Below are 17,142 nucleotides of genomic sequence, written 5' to 3'. Positions count from 1 at the left end.
TCCTGTCCCTGTGCCCACATCAAAACAGCAGTATCAGCATATCATGCATGTTCTGCACAGGACATGGATGCCCATACTTGCTGTACTTAATAAGACTCACGTTTCTGCCCCTCAGCTCTCTACCCATGAAAGGACAGTGGCTAGATTTCAGGAAGCCTGCAGCATATCGTGGCTGCACAAATAGATAAATAGCTAGAAGGGAGCAGGTTGGGAGAGAGATCACGTTTCATTTCTGGGGAGCTGCTCAGAGCGGAGCTGTGCATGAATCCTGAGTGCAGCTCAGGCACAGAGGGTTAGTCCCCAGTTTTCATCCCCGTCTTAGCATCTTCACCTGAGGCAGCTGCTTCATTTCACACTGCAAGGAGAGAGAGAGACCTGAGCCTGAGATGGCTGCAGTGTGTCAGGATTAAGAAGCTCGAGCAGGGCTTGCACAATGTTGCCTGTGCTTGCCAGCGGCCAGGACTACCAGCGCCTTGGCTCTCCTGCGTGTGTACGCGGGGATATGACGCTTCGCTTCTGTGTGAGGGGCAGAGAAGGGATGCAGGTGCCTATTTTGGATGGGCTGGACTGTTGCCAAAGTGAGCTCCCACGCACAGGGTGGCATGCTGGATGCAGCCATGGGGCGAAGGGATGGCCACTGTGTGGGTGCTGCCGGCAGCGTGCCTGGGGCAGCACGCAGCTCTGGGGCCAGTGAGGGGCTGAGCTCCTGCTGCCACCCCCCTTCCCTGCATATCCTGGCCTGATGTGTTGTTGTTATGATTGCTATGGAAATAATTTCAATATGTTTTGTACTTCTGAGATGCTGTGTCTATCATTGTTTTGCTGGAAAGCTGCTTGACTGGTTTTGGAGGGTGGCTGTAAATGCACAAACATGAGCTGATTTTTTCTGTGTGTGTGTTGGAAAGTAGGAGATTCATAGCATGGTTTTAATTAGAATTGCTCATTTAGTCTTTCACTGCAGTGTGTTTTTTAGTTGAAAGATAATTTAATTTTCTTTGTTTTGGAAGATTTTCGTGCTTGTCTGTGTGAAATGTCTGTATTTACTGTGCCTCATTGTGCTTTGTGCATAGCTTTGATTATGAGGAGAGTCAAAAACAAAACTTCCCTGGGCTGTATTGTTTTCTACCTGCTTAGCTTTTAATACAGTCTTGCTGGTATATATGTACCAAGTCCCTGCATATCTAGGACAAAAACACCGGAGAAAATTGGCAAAGCACGCAGGGTTGGATTTAGCCATAAAATTCTCATTGACTTGAACAGGAGTAGCATGACTTAAAGTTGAGAAGTGCTGAAGAAGTGTGACTGGTATGGGTCAGCTTGCTTTTTGTCTTGGAGAAGTGTAGCACTAAACCTGTTCCCATATAATGCAGTTTTAGTGCTACAGAGAAGTCCACAGAAACTACCTGTTGAAAAAAAGGCAAATCCCCCCCAGAATCTTGCCACTTCTTTCAGAACTCTGTATTAAGATCTTGTAACAGCTTCTGTACTATGGGAATGTATTTGATCTGGTTGAAACACAATGCAGCATGGAGCAGTCTGGTTTATATGTACAGCATTATTTAGATAGTGCCTGTCATATCAGGATAAAAAAAAGCTACATAAAATATATAAATTTCTCCCCATAGTTAAAGGAATTCGTAAAATGGCTTGGAATGTGATATATATAAAAAAATTATAGATTGTGTTTATTAATCATTCATCCTTAATAATCCTGCAATAATTTTGTAAATGGCTTTCAAATTAATTTCCAACCTTTTCTTTTGCAATGATGTTTTCATTATGTGGGCCTTATGTATTGTAGCTCTTATTCTGCAATAATAGAATATTCTTTAATACAGACTTGAATATTACTACTGAATGTAGGTTATATAGAGTATTATTGACCACAAAATGGCATACAGTTGTAGAATTTGACACAAACTCCACCCAGCTGCAAACATGAGCTTCCAGGGACAAACAAATTTAGACCACAACTTGCCAGCACATGTGCTAGTGTCTAGGTACACAAGCAATCTCAAGCACATGTCCGGAATACATCAAAGCCTCATTTCCTAATCCCTCCAGGTCGTGAGGAAAACCTTAAAATATGTGAACTGACATAGCCCCACTGTTGGCTGCAAGAGCCCTAGTTGAGATGGAGGCAGCTTGGAGAGGTTTTGCAAAGAACAAGGCAGTGCAGTGGCGATGGCGCTGGGCTATGGCTCTGCTGTTTTGCTAGCATAATTTAAACCCCTGAAACTCTTAGCCCAGATAGATTTTACAGGGGAAGTCGCTCTAATCACAGGGCAACATTAACCAAGAAGCCTAGCTGTAATAGCAGATGTTTGTAGGAAAATGGCCTAGTGAGAAAAGCATTCTTCTTCCTCCAGTTTTAGTAAAAATAGAGAAAAATATGATGAAATTTGGCCTTTACTTTCTCCAGTTATTAGCAAATTTTCTTTTCCATTTTTGTAGTAAAAAGAGGTATGTAATACATGTTTGAATTTAATATAAAAATGGTCATTAGGAGGAATAGGGCTCAAGGTTGTATTTTTATTATGATTTTAATGTGCAGTCCAATTTTGAAACAGTGGAAACAGCAAGGCCACTGAAACTGCACATGGTGCTGCTCCAGAATTTCCTGTGTGCTCCAGAGCAGAGGTCAGGAGCACTGCTGGGCTTAAGGGCGCTGCTACAGCCTTTACAGGGAAATGAGCTGCTCCTTTGTGCCTCCCTTCTTCTGAGAGAGGGAGGGGTGATTATTCCCATCAAAGGCACAGGGAGAGAGGCTGTGGAGGGAGCTGGTGAAGTGTCTGTCTCCCAGCTGTGACCATGTTCTGCCCACCCAGTGTTGAGGCAGACGCTAGGACCAGAGTACAGCAGATCCCCAATGTCAGGGTGGAGAAGCCAAAGCACAGAATTTAAGCTGTGGTGGAGCTGACTTTACCTTTCCTTCTGGGAGGGAAAAGAGCTGCAAAGTACCACCATTCAAGTCAATGATCTCTGGGTGACTGCCCAAACCAAAACACCTCATGAAATGCAGAGCATTATGTTTGCAGTGTGCTCTGCCACTGCAGGGGGCTTCTCACAAGAGCTCTGCTCCGTGTCTCTTTGGGAGAAGCACAGTGTGCCTCTCTTGCAGCACTGCCCTGGGTTTGTGGGACACATGTTTGAACTGTGGTCTGGGCAGGTGTCAGGGGCAAGTCTATGTTTTAGGGTTTATTAGATGTCTGCACCTGATTTAATTGCCTTAGTTTCTCTCTGTAATCAGGAAGAGGCTTGTCAGTGTAGAGTTTAGAGAGCTACTAATTTTATTCTGATGTGAACATCTGAAGCAGCCTGGGTAAGTCACACCTTCAGAGTGCCTGTCTCATTTTGCTGGCTGTGACGACAGCCAAGGTGACTAGACCTTGTTGTTGTCCAGCCTGTACGTGTTAAAAGTTATGTGTCATGAATCACCTGGCTTTTCCCTTTTTCTTTTGACTTAATATATTTTGTACAATTATTTGCAACTGTACTCAACAAGCTTTAAGATCTTACCAGTTTACCAAGACTGAGATGTACTTCTTAGGCTGCATACCCAGGTAAGGATTGAGTATGACTGGGACAAGCAGCATCTTTAAAGAGCTTGGCATTCCTATCTCTGGCTTGGAACTTGACCCATACTAGAGCGTCATGTTTGAAGTCAGCAGGTTGATAGAGACGCTGTCTTGGTTTGGGTGTAAAAACACAAGTCCTGATCACCATCACCTCCTCATCATACCTCCCTTCAAAGGAGAAAGTGTTACCCTCAGCATCTGCCTCAATTCCCAGTCGTACACTGACATCCTGCTCCATTGACTGGAGCAAGGTGTCATCCATTTGCAGCAGCAGATAAACTACTCTATAAAGCTTTTATTGGCAAGTTCTGCTGTTAATATTTGCAACATTTTATTTGACTGTCTTATTGGCTTTAAACAGAGTTGTGGTATTAGCTTGTCAGTATTCTAGTCAGAAATTCTAGTGCAACAGCTGTTGTAAATAATGTTACTCAATGTGACAATATTTAGAATGACTGACTGAAAATAGTCCCTGTATGTTGAGAAAGTTTATCTAGGAGCTTTCATGCTTATTTTATTTACTTGCTGTTGGAGATCACAGGCTTTTCAGTTCATTGTAGCCTTTGTGGCAGAGCAGTTCATGTTATGCTCGTTGGTCAGAGTCTGGTCTGTTCCATCCATTTGGGTTTTTTTCTGGTCAAAAAAAATGACATCAACTAACAACATCACCCTTGCTCTCAAACAACTCACGGTGTGGAATCTGCAGTCTCTCTGGATTTTTCATAGTTTAATCAGATTGTCCTGGAGGTCAAAACATTGAATCTGAGCTATAAGATATACCTGACCTATTTTTATTGCTGAATTAAGATGCTTTCCATGGAAGGCATGTTCTCAGTTAAAACTGCAGCATAATTGGAGCTGTGGGATCAGGTGGATCAAAGGTGGCTTGGGGAAGGAGAGTAGGACCAGAAGTGTGTAATGGCACCTGACAAAGGCCACTGCCCGTTTCTGCTCTGAGACAGGAGTCACAAATAGCATGTTTGGAAATCTTGTTTATGTCACAACAACATGCACAACATGAAACAACAGAAACGGAACCTGGCTTGAGGAACATACACATGCAGACAGCACTTCTCTGACTCCAAAGAGCATTAATCTCCTGTATTCTCCAAGGAATGCAAGTGTAAATTGTGCAAGGATTGGAAACCAAGGGCTGGAATTGCTGCATTTTCCTCATGAAGAAAGGGTTACCCAGCCACATGGCACTGTGGTTACTGGCTTTTGTTTTATAAGGAGGATGAAGCACAAATTGATTAAATATAAAGCAGTCTGAAAATATGTAAGAAGTTGTTATGAATTTGTTTTCTGGCTCAAACTGCCACATGCTCAAATCAAGTGATGTATCTCTCATAAAGCAAAAACTCTGGCAGAGCTGAAGATGGGAACCCAATCAGTCTATGCCCAGCTCTCTGCTCCTTCATCCGCTAAGACACTTTTATAAAATGCCTTGAAATGGTTTCCTTCTTTTAATTCATTCCTACATAAAGGAAACCCAACCAAAAATGGACAGAAGTACTGTGAAATTTGGAAGCCATTGGTATTCATGTGACTTACAGAAGAAGTGACATTTCACTGGAGGTTTATTTCAAACTGCCAGACAATCTCCCTTCACACTCCCTCCTTTCCCCAAAAACGGAAAGCAGTCAGGGCTTGACTCATGGACTGTCTGATTATAATAAGTCTCATTTGGGACATAGAGCTTTACAGCGTGCTAGTGCACTACGTGCTTTGTCTGCCTCCATCATTGAGTTTTCAATTCCTGCTCTGTGCTGTGACCTTTGACTCCAATGGCTAATTAAATAGCAAAATGTTTCACATAAGATTTTTTTTGGTCTTTTTAAACAAGTTTTTGGCAGATCAGAGAAATTAAGAATTGGAAGTGTATTTATAGTAATTTTCATGGCAACAGAACAGTAAGTGCAATATTCATATTATGAATATGGCTCAGTATTTATAACTCTCCAAATATTTACAGAGATAAAGCCTTTAAACATAGCCCCAGCTTTCTGTCTTCAGTAGCAGTTTAAATAAATGTCATTTGGATAGGAGTTAAAATTTAGGGGAAAGGCAGCCATTTCTAGTTTCACTGGTGTCTCTGAGCCCTGAAGACTTTTTGCCTGGAACTGTGTTGCTCCTGTCCCATGTGAGCCAGTATTCGTCTTGATGTGCACCTCAGAAGCATTGACCCTTAATCAGATAATCCCTGATAGGGGGCACCCCGTTGTCCTCAGATTTCCAAAGGTGAGAATTCAAAGTCATGCAGCTACTGAAGCACTAGTGAGCCACCAAATTAAAACGTGGCATTGAGGGAGGGTGTGTCTCAGTCTTGGAGAAGTCACTGATGTTGGCAGTGGCACTCCACCATGGCTGGGATGGGCACCAGTGAAGGGCATCGTGCCCATCCCACTTGCGCTGACGGCACCCAGCACACGCCCGAGGATCCCAGGCCAGCCTGTGCTCACCCACAAACGGGAGCGTGCTGGGTGCGAGTGATGCGTCAGCGGCATGACGAAAGGCAGGTTCACAAGTAGAAGCTTGCCAGGGGTATCTGCCTAAGCATATGTAATAAATTCCTTTTACAGTGCTCTTGTGCTTTTTTTTTAACTCATACACGGCCATGGATATGACTGTCCAAACTGAAAGCTGTTACAGATGCTGAGGGCAAATGTCTGAGTGGAAACTAAGTGAAGTGAGGAGTTGGGTAGTTTCAGGGAGGGCACTATTCCGAGACTCGGAATTTTAATCCTTGGAGTGTGATGAGGCAACAAGGTTTAGGGGAGGGACATTTCTTCAGTCTTGTGGTAGAAATATCATGAAAGCACTAATGATTTCCTGGTGTCCTGGTCAATAAGGTACCCAGGACCTACAAATTCATTCTATTAGTAATTCCTTTTCTTACGGGCATTCCTCTTGTGAGTCTAATAGTTTTAGGAGGAGTGTGACTTGGGCTGGTTACTAGGTTTGCATATTTTTGAGGAGGAAAACCCTTCCCAGAAATAGGGAGCAGCGTCTTACGGCTGTTTAGACAAGGAGATTTCATGGCTGTGCTGAGAGCCAGCAGCCACGAAGGCTGTTTTTCCCTGGATAGAGACTGAAATTACTTGTGAGCCAGTGACTGAGTGTACAGTGTCTTTGTTACATTAAGATTAATAATTCCTTAGCGTATTTGCAGCTGGAAGTTTTATATAGATCTTTATTCATCATGATGGGAACAGCTGCTCTTTTGCTGCACTCTTGAGTTAAGGTCCAAGTGGCAGCACTAGAAAGTGCCACATAAAACACACTCCTGCTGTTTCCATTCACTTTTCTCCCATCCAGCCCTCACCCTCGCCCCAGGCTTGGCCTTTTGCAGGAGCAAGCCATCTTATTTTTATTTGTGGACCAGCTCTGACTACATTTGGCTCTTAAAACAGGGTTTGAGTGAATCCAAGAAAAATCAGTTTTAGAAAGGAAAAATAAATCCTGAAAGTAGCACGAAAAACTGTAGGAATTCCTGTTACAGTTTTATTTGAAGTAGGGGAAGGACTAAGGAGTAGTACCCTGTTTAGTCACACAGAGCATAATTTATTCACTTTTTTTGTCTCACTGTGTCAGATAAAGTTCAGCAACATCTATCACAGCCAGAGAATCATCCCAGCTCCTAAGGAGGTGTTTTCTTTTCTGTTTGGTTGGTATTTGGGGTTTGTTTTGTTTTACTGTTTTTTTTTTTTTATTCTGAAGTCTGTCTATTCTGCTGTTTTGAATAAGATGTTCCTCTTTTTTTGACTTGTGCTCTCTCAGGAGCATCCAAGCTGCCTAAGTTTAGCACCTCAGTTTTGAATACTCACTGACAAGGAGTCTAGAACTGAGCTTTGCACCTCATCCAAAAGCCATCACCCTGTATTGCTTGCCTGGTTGCTGGCAAAGGGAGGAGGTTCATGGTCACCCTGGTCAGCATGATTTGCCTCTCTCAGTCCTAAGGTACACAGCAGCCTGCGTGCTTCTGGGCCAGAGATCTAAAAAGCACAAGGAGCACATGGGTGGTATGGCACTGACTGAAACATGTGCTCCTGGAGTGTGTGAGGTTGAAGTTGGAGAGAAACAGCTGGAAAGAGACAGGGATGCTGCAACACTCCAAACCAAGACACGCGTTTCAGTGGTTCATCAGTGCTCTGTGGATGCTGCCTGTCTGGTTGAATTGCCACTGCCAGGTTTGCTTGCTCATTGCCCTGTGGGGTCCTCCATCTCCAGACTGGAGGCTGCTAGTCCCTGCCTCGACCTTGCTCTGTAACAGAGCGTAGAGCTGCCTGCTGGTGCCCCGCCACTGCCCTGCAGCATGTGGAACACCCCTAGATCTGCAGGAGGACTGCCCAGCTTCCTTCTTAAGCAGAGGAGTTGAGGGGAGTTTGAGCTGATTCCATAAGCCATCTCCCATGGCACCTGGTGTTCAGCCCTTGGGTTTTGGAGAGGAGATTGAGAGGTTACCCTCTGCAGCCCCCTGCCTCAAGACATCTGAGGTGTGTTTTTTCCTCAGGCCTCCCCTAGCAGGGGAATTCAGGGCGAAAATATATCAGAATACATGGAGGGAATTTTGCAATGAGGAGGGCAGTCTTTTCCTGACTTTTTTTCCCCAGAGGCATAGGTTGCTGGTGCCTTGAGCCTTCAGCAGCAGGTCCCTGGGCGTTTTCAGCCCAGGGGCATGGTGGCAGGGCAGTCCAGGGGCTGCCCAGGCAAAGGTCAGGGAGAATCTCTGCAGTGTACACGAGAATAGATGCCTGGGTCTCCTGACCTCACCGTCTTTGCCTGCGCTTCACATGACAGTCATTGCCTGCAAGATCAACTTTTCCCTCTTGCTGTTTAAACCCATGATGCAGTGGCTTACGTCTTTGAGTGCTTCTACTTGGGAGCTATAGCTAAATTCTTTTTCTTGAAAATCAGATTGATGACCCAATTTTTATGCATGCTTGATGCTCATGGCTGAAATCAATACCCAAAATGTTTGTGCACTTTCTTTGTAGTTCAGACAGCTTGATCTTCGATTTGATTTTAAAAAATCAGGATATTGAGCACTCATTGATGGTCTTTTATTAGGGCTGTATATTAGATACACTTTTAAAACATGACCATTTGTTTCATTTTCTCATTAATCATGTGCAGTTACTGTAACAGAAAACAAACCAAACCTGCTGTTTGAGAAAGTTAACAATAAAGCTGTCTGTTGTGTAGCTTCCTAAGCTCTAGCTTTAAGAGACAAGCAGCAATTACATTAAAAATGTCACTATTTTATAGATTTTATTCTTTTTGAGCTTTTTTAGAAAGCATTGGAATTATATTCCAACACACTGATGGGAAAAAAAAGGGAAAGAAGCCCTCTTTCCCCAGACTGGGTAGTTAGTCTCACTGATAATTCTCTCCAGACTGACTCAGGTATTCCTTGAACATGTTCTGGAAGTGCAAATGGAACAGACAGATGTGTAAGGCATTGCTGAGGAATGCAAGCAGCATTGCCATCAGTTACATGGTCAGGTAAGAAAATGTAGATATTGTTCTTAATATTTTTAGAAGCAAAAATGGTTGTATTTACTTGTTGTCTTTATTGTATACCAAACATACAAAGAACAGGCACACACATTTCTAGAGGTATTGCTGATACAGAAGTTACCTATGGGGGTTTTTGACACATCTTTATCATTAAGGATGCAGCCCCCAGTAGCCTCAAGAGTCTCAAGCACAAGCTGCTGATCAGTTTTGAGGGGGAATACCAAGTCCCTGGTCATGCCCTGGCTTTGTTATTAGCGGGAGCTCTGCCCTAATGCGTTGGGGCAAGGCTAAGCCCTAAATTATTCCCTAATGATTATTTAACATATTTGCAGAGTCTGTATCTGGAGGAATGCACCACTTTAGCATTTTTGCAGGAAGTACGCTTAAAGGCTATTACATAGTGTAGTTCCATTTTTTCCTGACTGATGTCATGGGTGGTGCAGATGGTGTACCTGACTGGTGTGTCCTGTGAGAACAGGACCATTCTTTCGGTGGCGTCCAGGAGCCTCTCTGGGCACAGAGGGCTCCTTGTTATGACAGGTAGCTTTCTGAGCATTTCAACAGATGCTTCGGCATGCCAAAAGCATAAAACACTTGGAAGGGAGCATGCAGAATATTTCAGCTGCGTTTCTTAAAATAAATGCTATGGCTTAAATAATAGAAATTTTTCTCACAGACTGTAGAATAACCACTGAAGCCAAAATAGCATTTGAGTTATTGGATGTGACATTTGCAAAAATTCCTCAAAATTTGGTAACTATAGCAAGGTTTGGGGAGGTTTTGCTTTTTTTTCCTAGTCCTTGTGTTGAGGTGAAACACCTCACCTCCTTCTGCTCATCGTTTTTCAAGTCTGTTTAATTCCGATTGCCAGCTTTAATAGATATGGACCAGACACATTTGGAATCCAGGCAGGCTGGGTGTGCTCATGTCTGCGATAAACGTGAGGTTGTCATTGCTGTAGGACTGAATCGGGTAGTACCTTGTAGTCAGCTGATGGCTGTGAGGGGTGACAGCCCCGTTTCCTTCACACTTTGCTGACCACCAGAGGAAGATGCCTGGTATTCAGTGCTGTGGCACTGAACACACAGAAACATCCAGCCCCAGTGCATGGTGCGTAATGCATCTCCTCAGGGAAAGGCTGGGGTTTGCTTTGGCACCCTGTACCGAGATGAGCAGCAATCTACTGGTGAGAATCAAGACGTGTTGGTGGGAGATGGCGTTGGGAAAGCGATGACAGAGAGGTGTAGGAATCCCAGGGAAAGCTTGATGCAGTGGCACAGTCGCCCAGCCTTTCCCTCGCTCTTGTGTAAGATGATGTAAGGTGGCGATAAGCTTACCTGCAATCGGTCCTGTTCTGGTGTTAATTACCAGTGACTGCATCGCTTCTGATAGAATTAGAGGAGTATATAATATGCCTACAATTAAGTCTGATTTTGATCTTAGCAGCTTCAGACAATAAAAATGCAAATATCATTTAAGACCAGTGGAAATATTTTTAAGAGTATTGCTCAAAAAGGAAAAGAACAGAGAAATCAGTGATTGGTCAGAACAAAACAATATGACCTACTTTAGTTTCAAAACCTAACAAACTGACCACAGAGCTCTTATCTGCATACTTAAGTTTTTTCCTGCATCTTTCCTTTGTACCGAATCAGGTGATTGCTGTATCACAGCCTTTATTTCGGAAGGGAAACTCATTCAAAAACATTGTGCTCCTGATCCTATTTTGCAAGTAACTCCTTTTACACTTCCGTAGCAGGGGAAAGTACAGATCTTTCCACTTGGATCTATGTATTGCCAAGCAAAGCATGCTTGGTAGGAAAGACATATCCTTTATTATGAATGCCATAGCCGAGAGCACCTTTGTCACCCATACTCAACCACTGAGTTATTAAGAGCTTTGGACTGTGTTACACAGAGAAAAAGATAAAAATAGGGTGTCTGACGCACGCATCCCATGTTACGCGCCAGGAAACTGAATCGCTATACCACCAAGTACAGTATCCCAGAGCATGTGTGGAAAATATGCATGGACGTGAACATGCGAGATCTTTCCTCACCTAGAAAAATGCTCAGTCACCCTTTTCCCTCGTCCCATTTTACACTAATCTTGTTTGATATTCCCTCTATGTGCTAGCAAATCTAACAGCCTGGAGTACTGCAGTTCTGCCTCTACTGGCACCACTCCTCTTGACATTTTGTTGAATGACATGACAATAATGTTGCTCTTCGGTGTTTTGAGGGAACTGTACAATATTCTCGATGTGCCCAGCTGAGAGTAAGCAGGATCTTGCCCATTCTCCAGACATCTTCAACGTTCTGAAAATTCCCAAAGTGCAACGTTGTCTGTCACAGAAATCATGTGCTGGGTGCGTAATCTAAAATAAGTCATTCACAGTATGTGCTCCTTTAAGTGTTAATCCTTGCATTGCTTTCTTTTATTGCTTTTGTTGGCATATACAATTATGTGACATAATATAAAAGTAAATAATATGATGCAATGGGTAAAACTCAAATGGATATACAAATTTGAGATCAGATGCCTCCTGCCACAGAAGACGACATAAAACTTGTGACATGAGTGTGAGTTTTGCCTGTTTTGAAGGCAACAAAATCAAGCATATAGTCATTACATTAGTCTTTCTGAATGTTTCTGGCACTTGCCAAGTCAGAGAGTAAGTAACTATGGGTGATGGATCCAAAGCAAAGCACAGAATGGCTCTAGGACAGGGCCTTTGAAAAAAGTAAACATAATTCAGTTTGAAGATCACAAACCTTAAAAAAAAAAGTGTAAAACGTGCATCTGAGATCTTATTATTTATTCTCCAGCATGTGAACACTTCTCGGGGGAGGGCAGGTGTGCAAAGCTGAGGACTGTGGGTGTTTGATTGCCTCCTGGTAGGAAACCTGTGGGAAAAGCACAAGCTGAGACTCAGCAGTAGGTTACAAGATATGGCAGTAGCTGAGTTCAGATTTCAAGATAAAGCCTGAAATAGCAGAACCCAATGCAAGACCAAGGTTTTTGGTCCCCTTTGCCTGCATTCAGTAAAACATGTGGGTACCTTGGTGTGCAACTTTGCTTTTGCTGAACTGAGGTTTGAGTTACTCGCTAGTCTATTTTTACGTTTTAAGTGGCCTTGTAATTCAATATGTGTTTGTTTTAATTTTACACTCCCCATAAAAAGCACCCTCCATGACGAGTTGGAGAAGTGACCGCTAGTAATGCACAGAAATTTATTTGGCTGGCGTGTCATACTATCTTACTTTTCCCCCTGAAAAATTGCATGCTGCTCTTGATCAAAAATACCCCATGATACCTTGAGTCTGTTCCGTTACCTCAGCTTTGCTGCCAAGGCTCTGGAGATGCTGAGGCAGGGTAAGATCAGCCCAGGACAAATCCAGGTCGCTCTGCCAGCCCAGCTCATGCACACTGATGGAATTACTAAACAGGCAGGGCTACCATGCGAGGGGACAGGGTGGTGATGTGTAGGACAGTGGCTTCCCCATGGCCACTGGCTGTACCAGGAGCACACCTGTGATCACCTACCGGCAGCTCAGGCTGCGTGTCTGTCTGTGGGGTATAAAGTCAGAAAGTCCTCTTTTTGCAGTGTAGTGCTAATGTTGGTGTCCAGGGTTGTAGGAAGCGGGTGTTCCAAGTGGGGCTGGACTGAGGCTTGCAGCCCATGGCATCCTGCTGAAGGCAATGTGCAGGCATGTCTCTGGTTTTCTCTCTTCGTCACTTTGCTGACACTGCAGATTTTCAAACTGCCACTTATGTGTTTTCAGTGTGACAATACTGGTATGGAACCCCCTCATATATCATATCACATCATATCATATCACATCACAACTCCTTGTCTCTGAGCTGCCTTCATGCTGTGTCTCACAGAGCTGATAAAATACTGTAGTGCTGGAAATGAGCCTTGTTCTCCTCCTGACCCTACATGCTTCCACATCCATGTGCTTTAGGTAAGGGTATAAAAATTGCCACACAAATTGAAATGCTTCCTCTTGGCTCTTCTGACCAAAGTGAGCGTTGCAAAATCCGCAGTATGCCCAGTTAGTGATGGAAGATCTGTCTAAGCACAGCGTCCTTCCTTGCTCATGTGTTGGTCATCGTGGTACCTGAAACATTGCCACTGTGCATTCCTGTTGCCATTCAGCATGTTTGATAATGGAGGGGAGGCTTTGTGCCTGTGTTAGCACCCACTAGAATTTTGCAGTGCTCAAGGAGTAAAAGTGACTCAAGATCTTTGTTTTTAATAACACTCCTGATGTCAAAAGGTAAAATACTCTGGAGAGATAGCCAGAAATTACTTTTTAAGATTTAAGTAGAGTGAAAGCCGTCAAAATACAATACAGAAGTTACCTGTGGGATTTGACACGAGTTTCACTGTTTGATTTTAGATTTATTTAGCTTTGAACTTGCATGCACCATAAAACAAAAGTGTTGCTCCTCACCAAATTATGATAAATTTTGATCTATCAGATTCAGTGATGGTGCAGTGTTGGTGAATAACTTGTGCCCAAACCCACCTGAACCATTCAGTGGGGAAACTAAACCTACAACAAAGTGAGCAGGTTTGCTGTGGGATGGGGCATCTCCTCGGACAGCCCACCTTGCCCATGCTTCTCTTTCCTAAAGTTGCTGTGTCCTCTCTTCCCCTGGGACAAGGCTTCACAGGTATCAACTGCAAGATAACTGTTTTGTGAGACTCATTTCCCAGTGTGAGGTAGCAGCTTTAAGCAGGACTGTCTGGGGACTCCACAGCAGTGGGAACCCAGAGTAGCTTCTGCAGGAGATGGTGGGGATGAGGTCAGGCTCTGCTCCTGTTCCCTCCCCAGCCTGTGGCAGAAATAACTCGTTGTCATCAGAGCAGTCACTGTAATATGGTCAGGCCCAATAGCTTCAATGAGATTTTTGTGTGATTATAACAAGAATTTGACACACATGGCAAGCTGCTGGTTGTGTATACGTGATCTGTCTCTATGCTGTCCCGGGAGGTATTTACCAGCATAAAAATCGGTTAATGAGGGGACGAGTCACAAGCAACAGCCTGCTGCTGCATGAGGGATGACCCAGGAAGCATGGGGATGGATGAGCTGTGTGCTTTCCACTTGCAAACTCCATCAGTTTTGCCTCCCTCAGTACTGGGAGGGAACATCATTGTGTTTTTTTGTCGAACACTGCGGCAGAATTTATGCAAAGTTTTCTGTGGATGTAACAGGAGTGCTCAAAAGCGCAGCCCATCTAAAGTGCCTCAGGTCCTTTAGGATAATGAGGCATTTTCTACGTGCACCTTTTTATTGTACTAATATTACATTGCAGGAAAAATGGAAAGGGGGAACTTAACACATCGCACCTGTCACAAGTCCTCTCCTTGAATTAGGCTCTCTCGCTTATAAAAATTTAATTGATTCCTAGCAGTTTATGTGCATGGTGCTCAGTGGGCGTTTTCTGTTCTCTTGCCAGCTACATGGTTACTTAGAAAGCGAGCCACTCACGCTACAGCTGTTCATTGGGACTGCAGACGACCGCCTGCTGCGACCCCATGCTTTCTACCAGGTTCACCGAATCACTGGGAAGACCGTTTCCACCACCAGCCACGAAACAATACTTTCCAACACCAAAGTCCTGGAAATTCCACTTCTTCCAGAGAACAACATGAGAGCAATGTAAGAGTCAGGCAATATATCTGACATCTAGCAGTTTCCTCTTGGTCTTGGTCACCTCACTTACTTTCTTTTGGTTTTGTTTCTTTTTTTTTTTTGTACACGATTTTCCTTTTCCTATCTTTTTTTTTTTCCTAAGTCTCTCTGTAATAGAAGGTTTTCACAACTTTGCTGGGACAAATTGCCCCTAATCGGCTTAACAGCAAAATGAACTTCACAAATATTTATGACAACTGATTGCTTTCATTCTAGAGTTTCAGCCAATGTACTTATTTGCCATTTAAAATAAGTATCTCAGTTACCAAGCTGTAAATATCTCCTACCTCAGCTCCTGCATTTAGTTTCTAAATATGACACCTCTTGCTCCTATACGCACCAGCACAAGGAACAGAGCCTATTAAAATTTATCTTTAGATGTCAAAGGAAACTCTTAGAGAGCATTTCCAAGTACCTTCTTGGTTTTTTTGAGACAAATAAAACCACTCATTTCTCACATAATAAAACTCAACATTTTTATGGCATTTGTTTAGAAGTAAGTCTTCTAGAACTAAGAAAAGTTACCTCTGAGAACCTTTACTCAAAGGTGATGCAATTTACTGATGGGAGTCATTAAACTGGGATAAGTTTAGTCCTATGCAAAAAAGCAGGTGTGGATTTCTGAGTTAGTAGGAGTGATAATTAAATGCTGTGTAAGTCCATTACACATGGGTAAGTGTCATTATAGGATTGTATATAAAGGTTGAAATATCCCTCTGTGTATATGAAATACATGAGACACTCCATATTATTTAATCCTGTCCTCTTTGTCCCCCTCCTTCAAATCATCCTAGCCCTTGTCTGAGTTATCTCACCCCTCCTTCGTATGATCCTAACCCTTATCTGAGGTGTCTGCCTTGGGAGGAATTTCTGTGTGCTTGCATGCAAGTACGACTCTCAATGTGTGTGTAAGTATAAATGTATTCATATTTATATAGAGATGTATGCACCTTTGTGTGCATCTATAGGGAGATAGAAAGACAAGTAGAAGGTAGACAAAAAGCAGTCCTGAGCCCCACCAAACCAAATGCCACAGGAAAATCACAATTTCGCTCCTTGTTATTGATAGAGTTTTCTATGCCTTAATGAAGTAGAAAATGGTATCAGACACCTGAAGTCCTTCTGCACATAGTGGTTATTAGAAGCTGGTTTGCAGAGTCATGTACAACATGCCTCGGAGTGCCACACGTAAATAGAACAGCCAGAATATGTTTAGCTGCATTGCCAGCTGGGCTTAGAGTGATCACTCAAAACCCAAGGACCTCTCTCAGTGCATTGTGTTAAAAGTCATGACAAGCCTGCAAAATTATTGGCCCCATTTGCTGTCATCGTAAGCTGACACAACTACATTGAGGTTAATGAAATTTCACCAATTTGTACCCAAACAGTATTTACTTGGCCCTTTATTTATCCAGTTTGAATCACATTTTTGGCCATCTAGGAACATTATTACCATTTCAATCATCTTTCACCCTAAAATAAAGGTAGTTACACAGTTCAGGAGCCAAGCTGAATATTTTTGTGGCATGCATGCCAGATTGTAGTAGAGCTCTCTCAAGAACCACGAACAATGCTTTGGTGTATGTAAGCCTTACACGTCAGTAGTCTAAAACCTCATGTAGCACTAATAGTGAATTGAAATTTGGAGCCAAGGACTTTTCTCACACATAGTTTGTGTGTTCAGGCCTTGATTTAGGGAAACACCGAAGCTCATCTGCACATTTAAGTTTTTGCGCACTTAGCTGTTCCTATTGACTTCAGATTTTAATATCCATGATTTAAAAGCCTGAATTTAAATGCTTTTTCTCCTCTGAGCTTTATTGGCTCTGAATTGAATCTCATTAAGTACTGTATTTATTTTACAAGTGTTGCTATAGGAGAGACAATATTGAGAAATGCACTGTTTCTTCTATAGCTTAAAGATCTTTGCATAGAATTTTGACATGGGTACAAATATTTCATAATTCTTATGGCTTCACCTGCTAATATGCATTGTTGAGGAGCTTTAACACTTTCATTAGTTTCTTTGATCATATCAGCAAGGGCATTTTTTTAATTCTGAAATCCATACTTCAGAAAAAATGCAGATCAAAACCGTGCTGCCATAGTGCTTGTTTGCAGTTTGCTTCAGAACAGAGCTTCAAAGGTCTGGAGGGGGAATTAAACTCTTTGAATGCAAAATAAAATTAAACTATGCATATTCAGTGTAATAAAGTGCATGCCAGAGACCAGTACCCAGAAGAAATTGCCATGTAGGCTTTGTAGTCATGGCCAAGGCAGAGGTATTTTTGCAGTGGGTTTTTGAGTGCGTATGTTTATATATCTTTTGTTCTGG

The 17,142-nt window shown here is 42.9% G+C and overlaps 1 protein-coding gene and 1 long non-coding RNA gene across 6 annotated transcripts in view; both read left to right on the top strand.

Moving 5' to 3' along the window:
- Window positions 1-17,142, top strand: part of NFATC1 (nuclear factor of activated T cells 1) — a 128,710-nt gene that overhangs the window by 47,465 nt on the left and 64,103 nt on the right. For all 5 annotated transcript variants that reach the window (XM_027662755.1, XM_027662753.1, XM_027662758.1 and 2 more), the window contains one exon: window positions 14,572-14,774. In XM_027662755.1, the coding sequence (XP_027518556.1) occupies window positions 14,572-14,774 (203 nt within the window). The remainder of the gene's footprint in view (window positions 1-14,571; window positions 14,775-17,142) is intronic.
- LOC113956334 lies at window positions 309-13,016 on the top strand. Its single transcript, XR_003530813.1, has 3 exons — window positions 309-578; window positions 4,692-4,699; window positions 12,988-13,016. It is a non-coding gene; the product is annotated as an uncharacterized LOC113956334 (long non-coding RNA).

This window comes from Corapipo altera, unplaced genomic scaffold (genome assembly GCF_003945725.1).
Source record: "Corapipo altera isolate COAL_440 unplaced genomic scaffold, ASM394572v1 359, whole genome shotgun sequence".
Taxonomy (NCBI): Eukaryota; Metazoa; Chordata; class Aves; order Passeriformes; family Pipridae; genus Corapipo; species Corapipo altera.
This window is presented reverse-complemented; position numbering and strand designations above follow the sequence as displayed.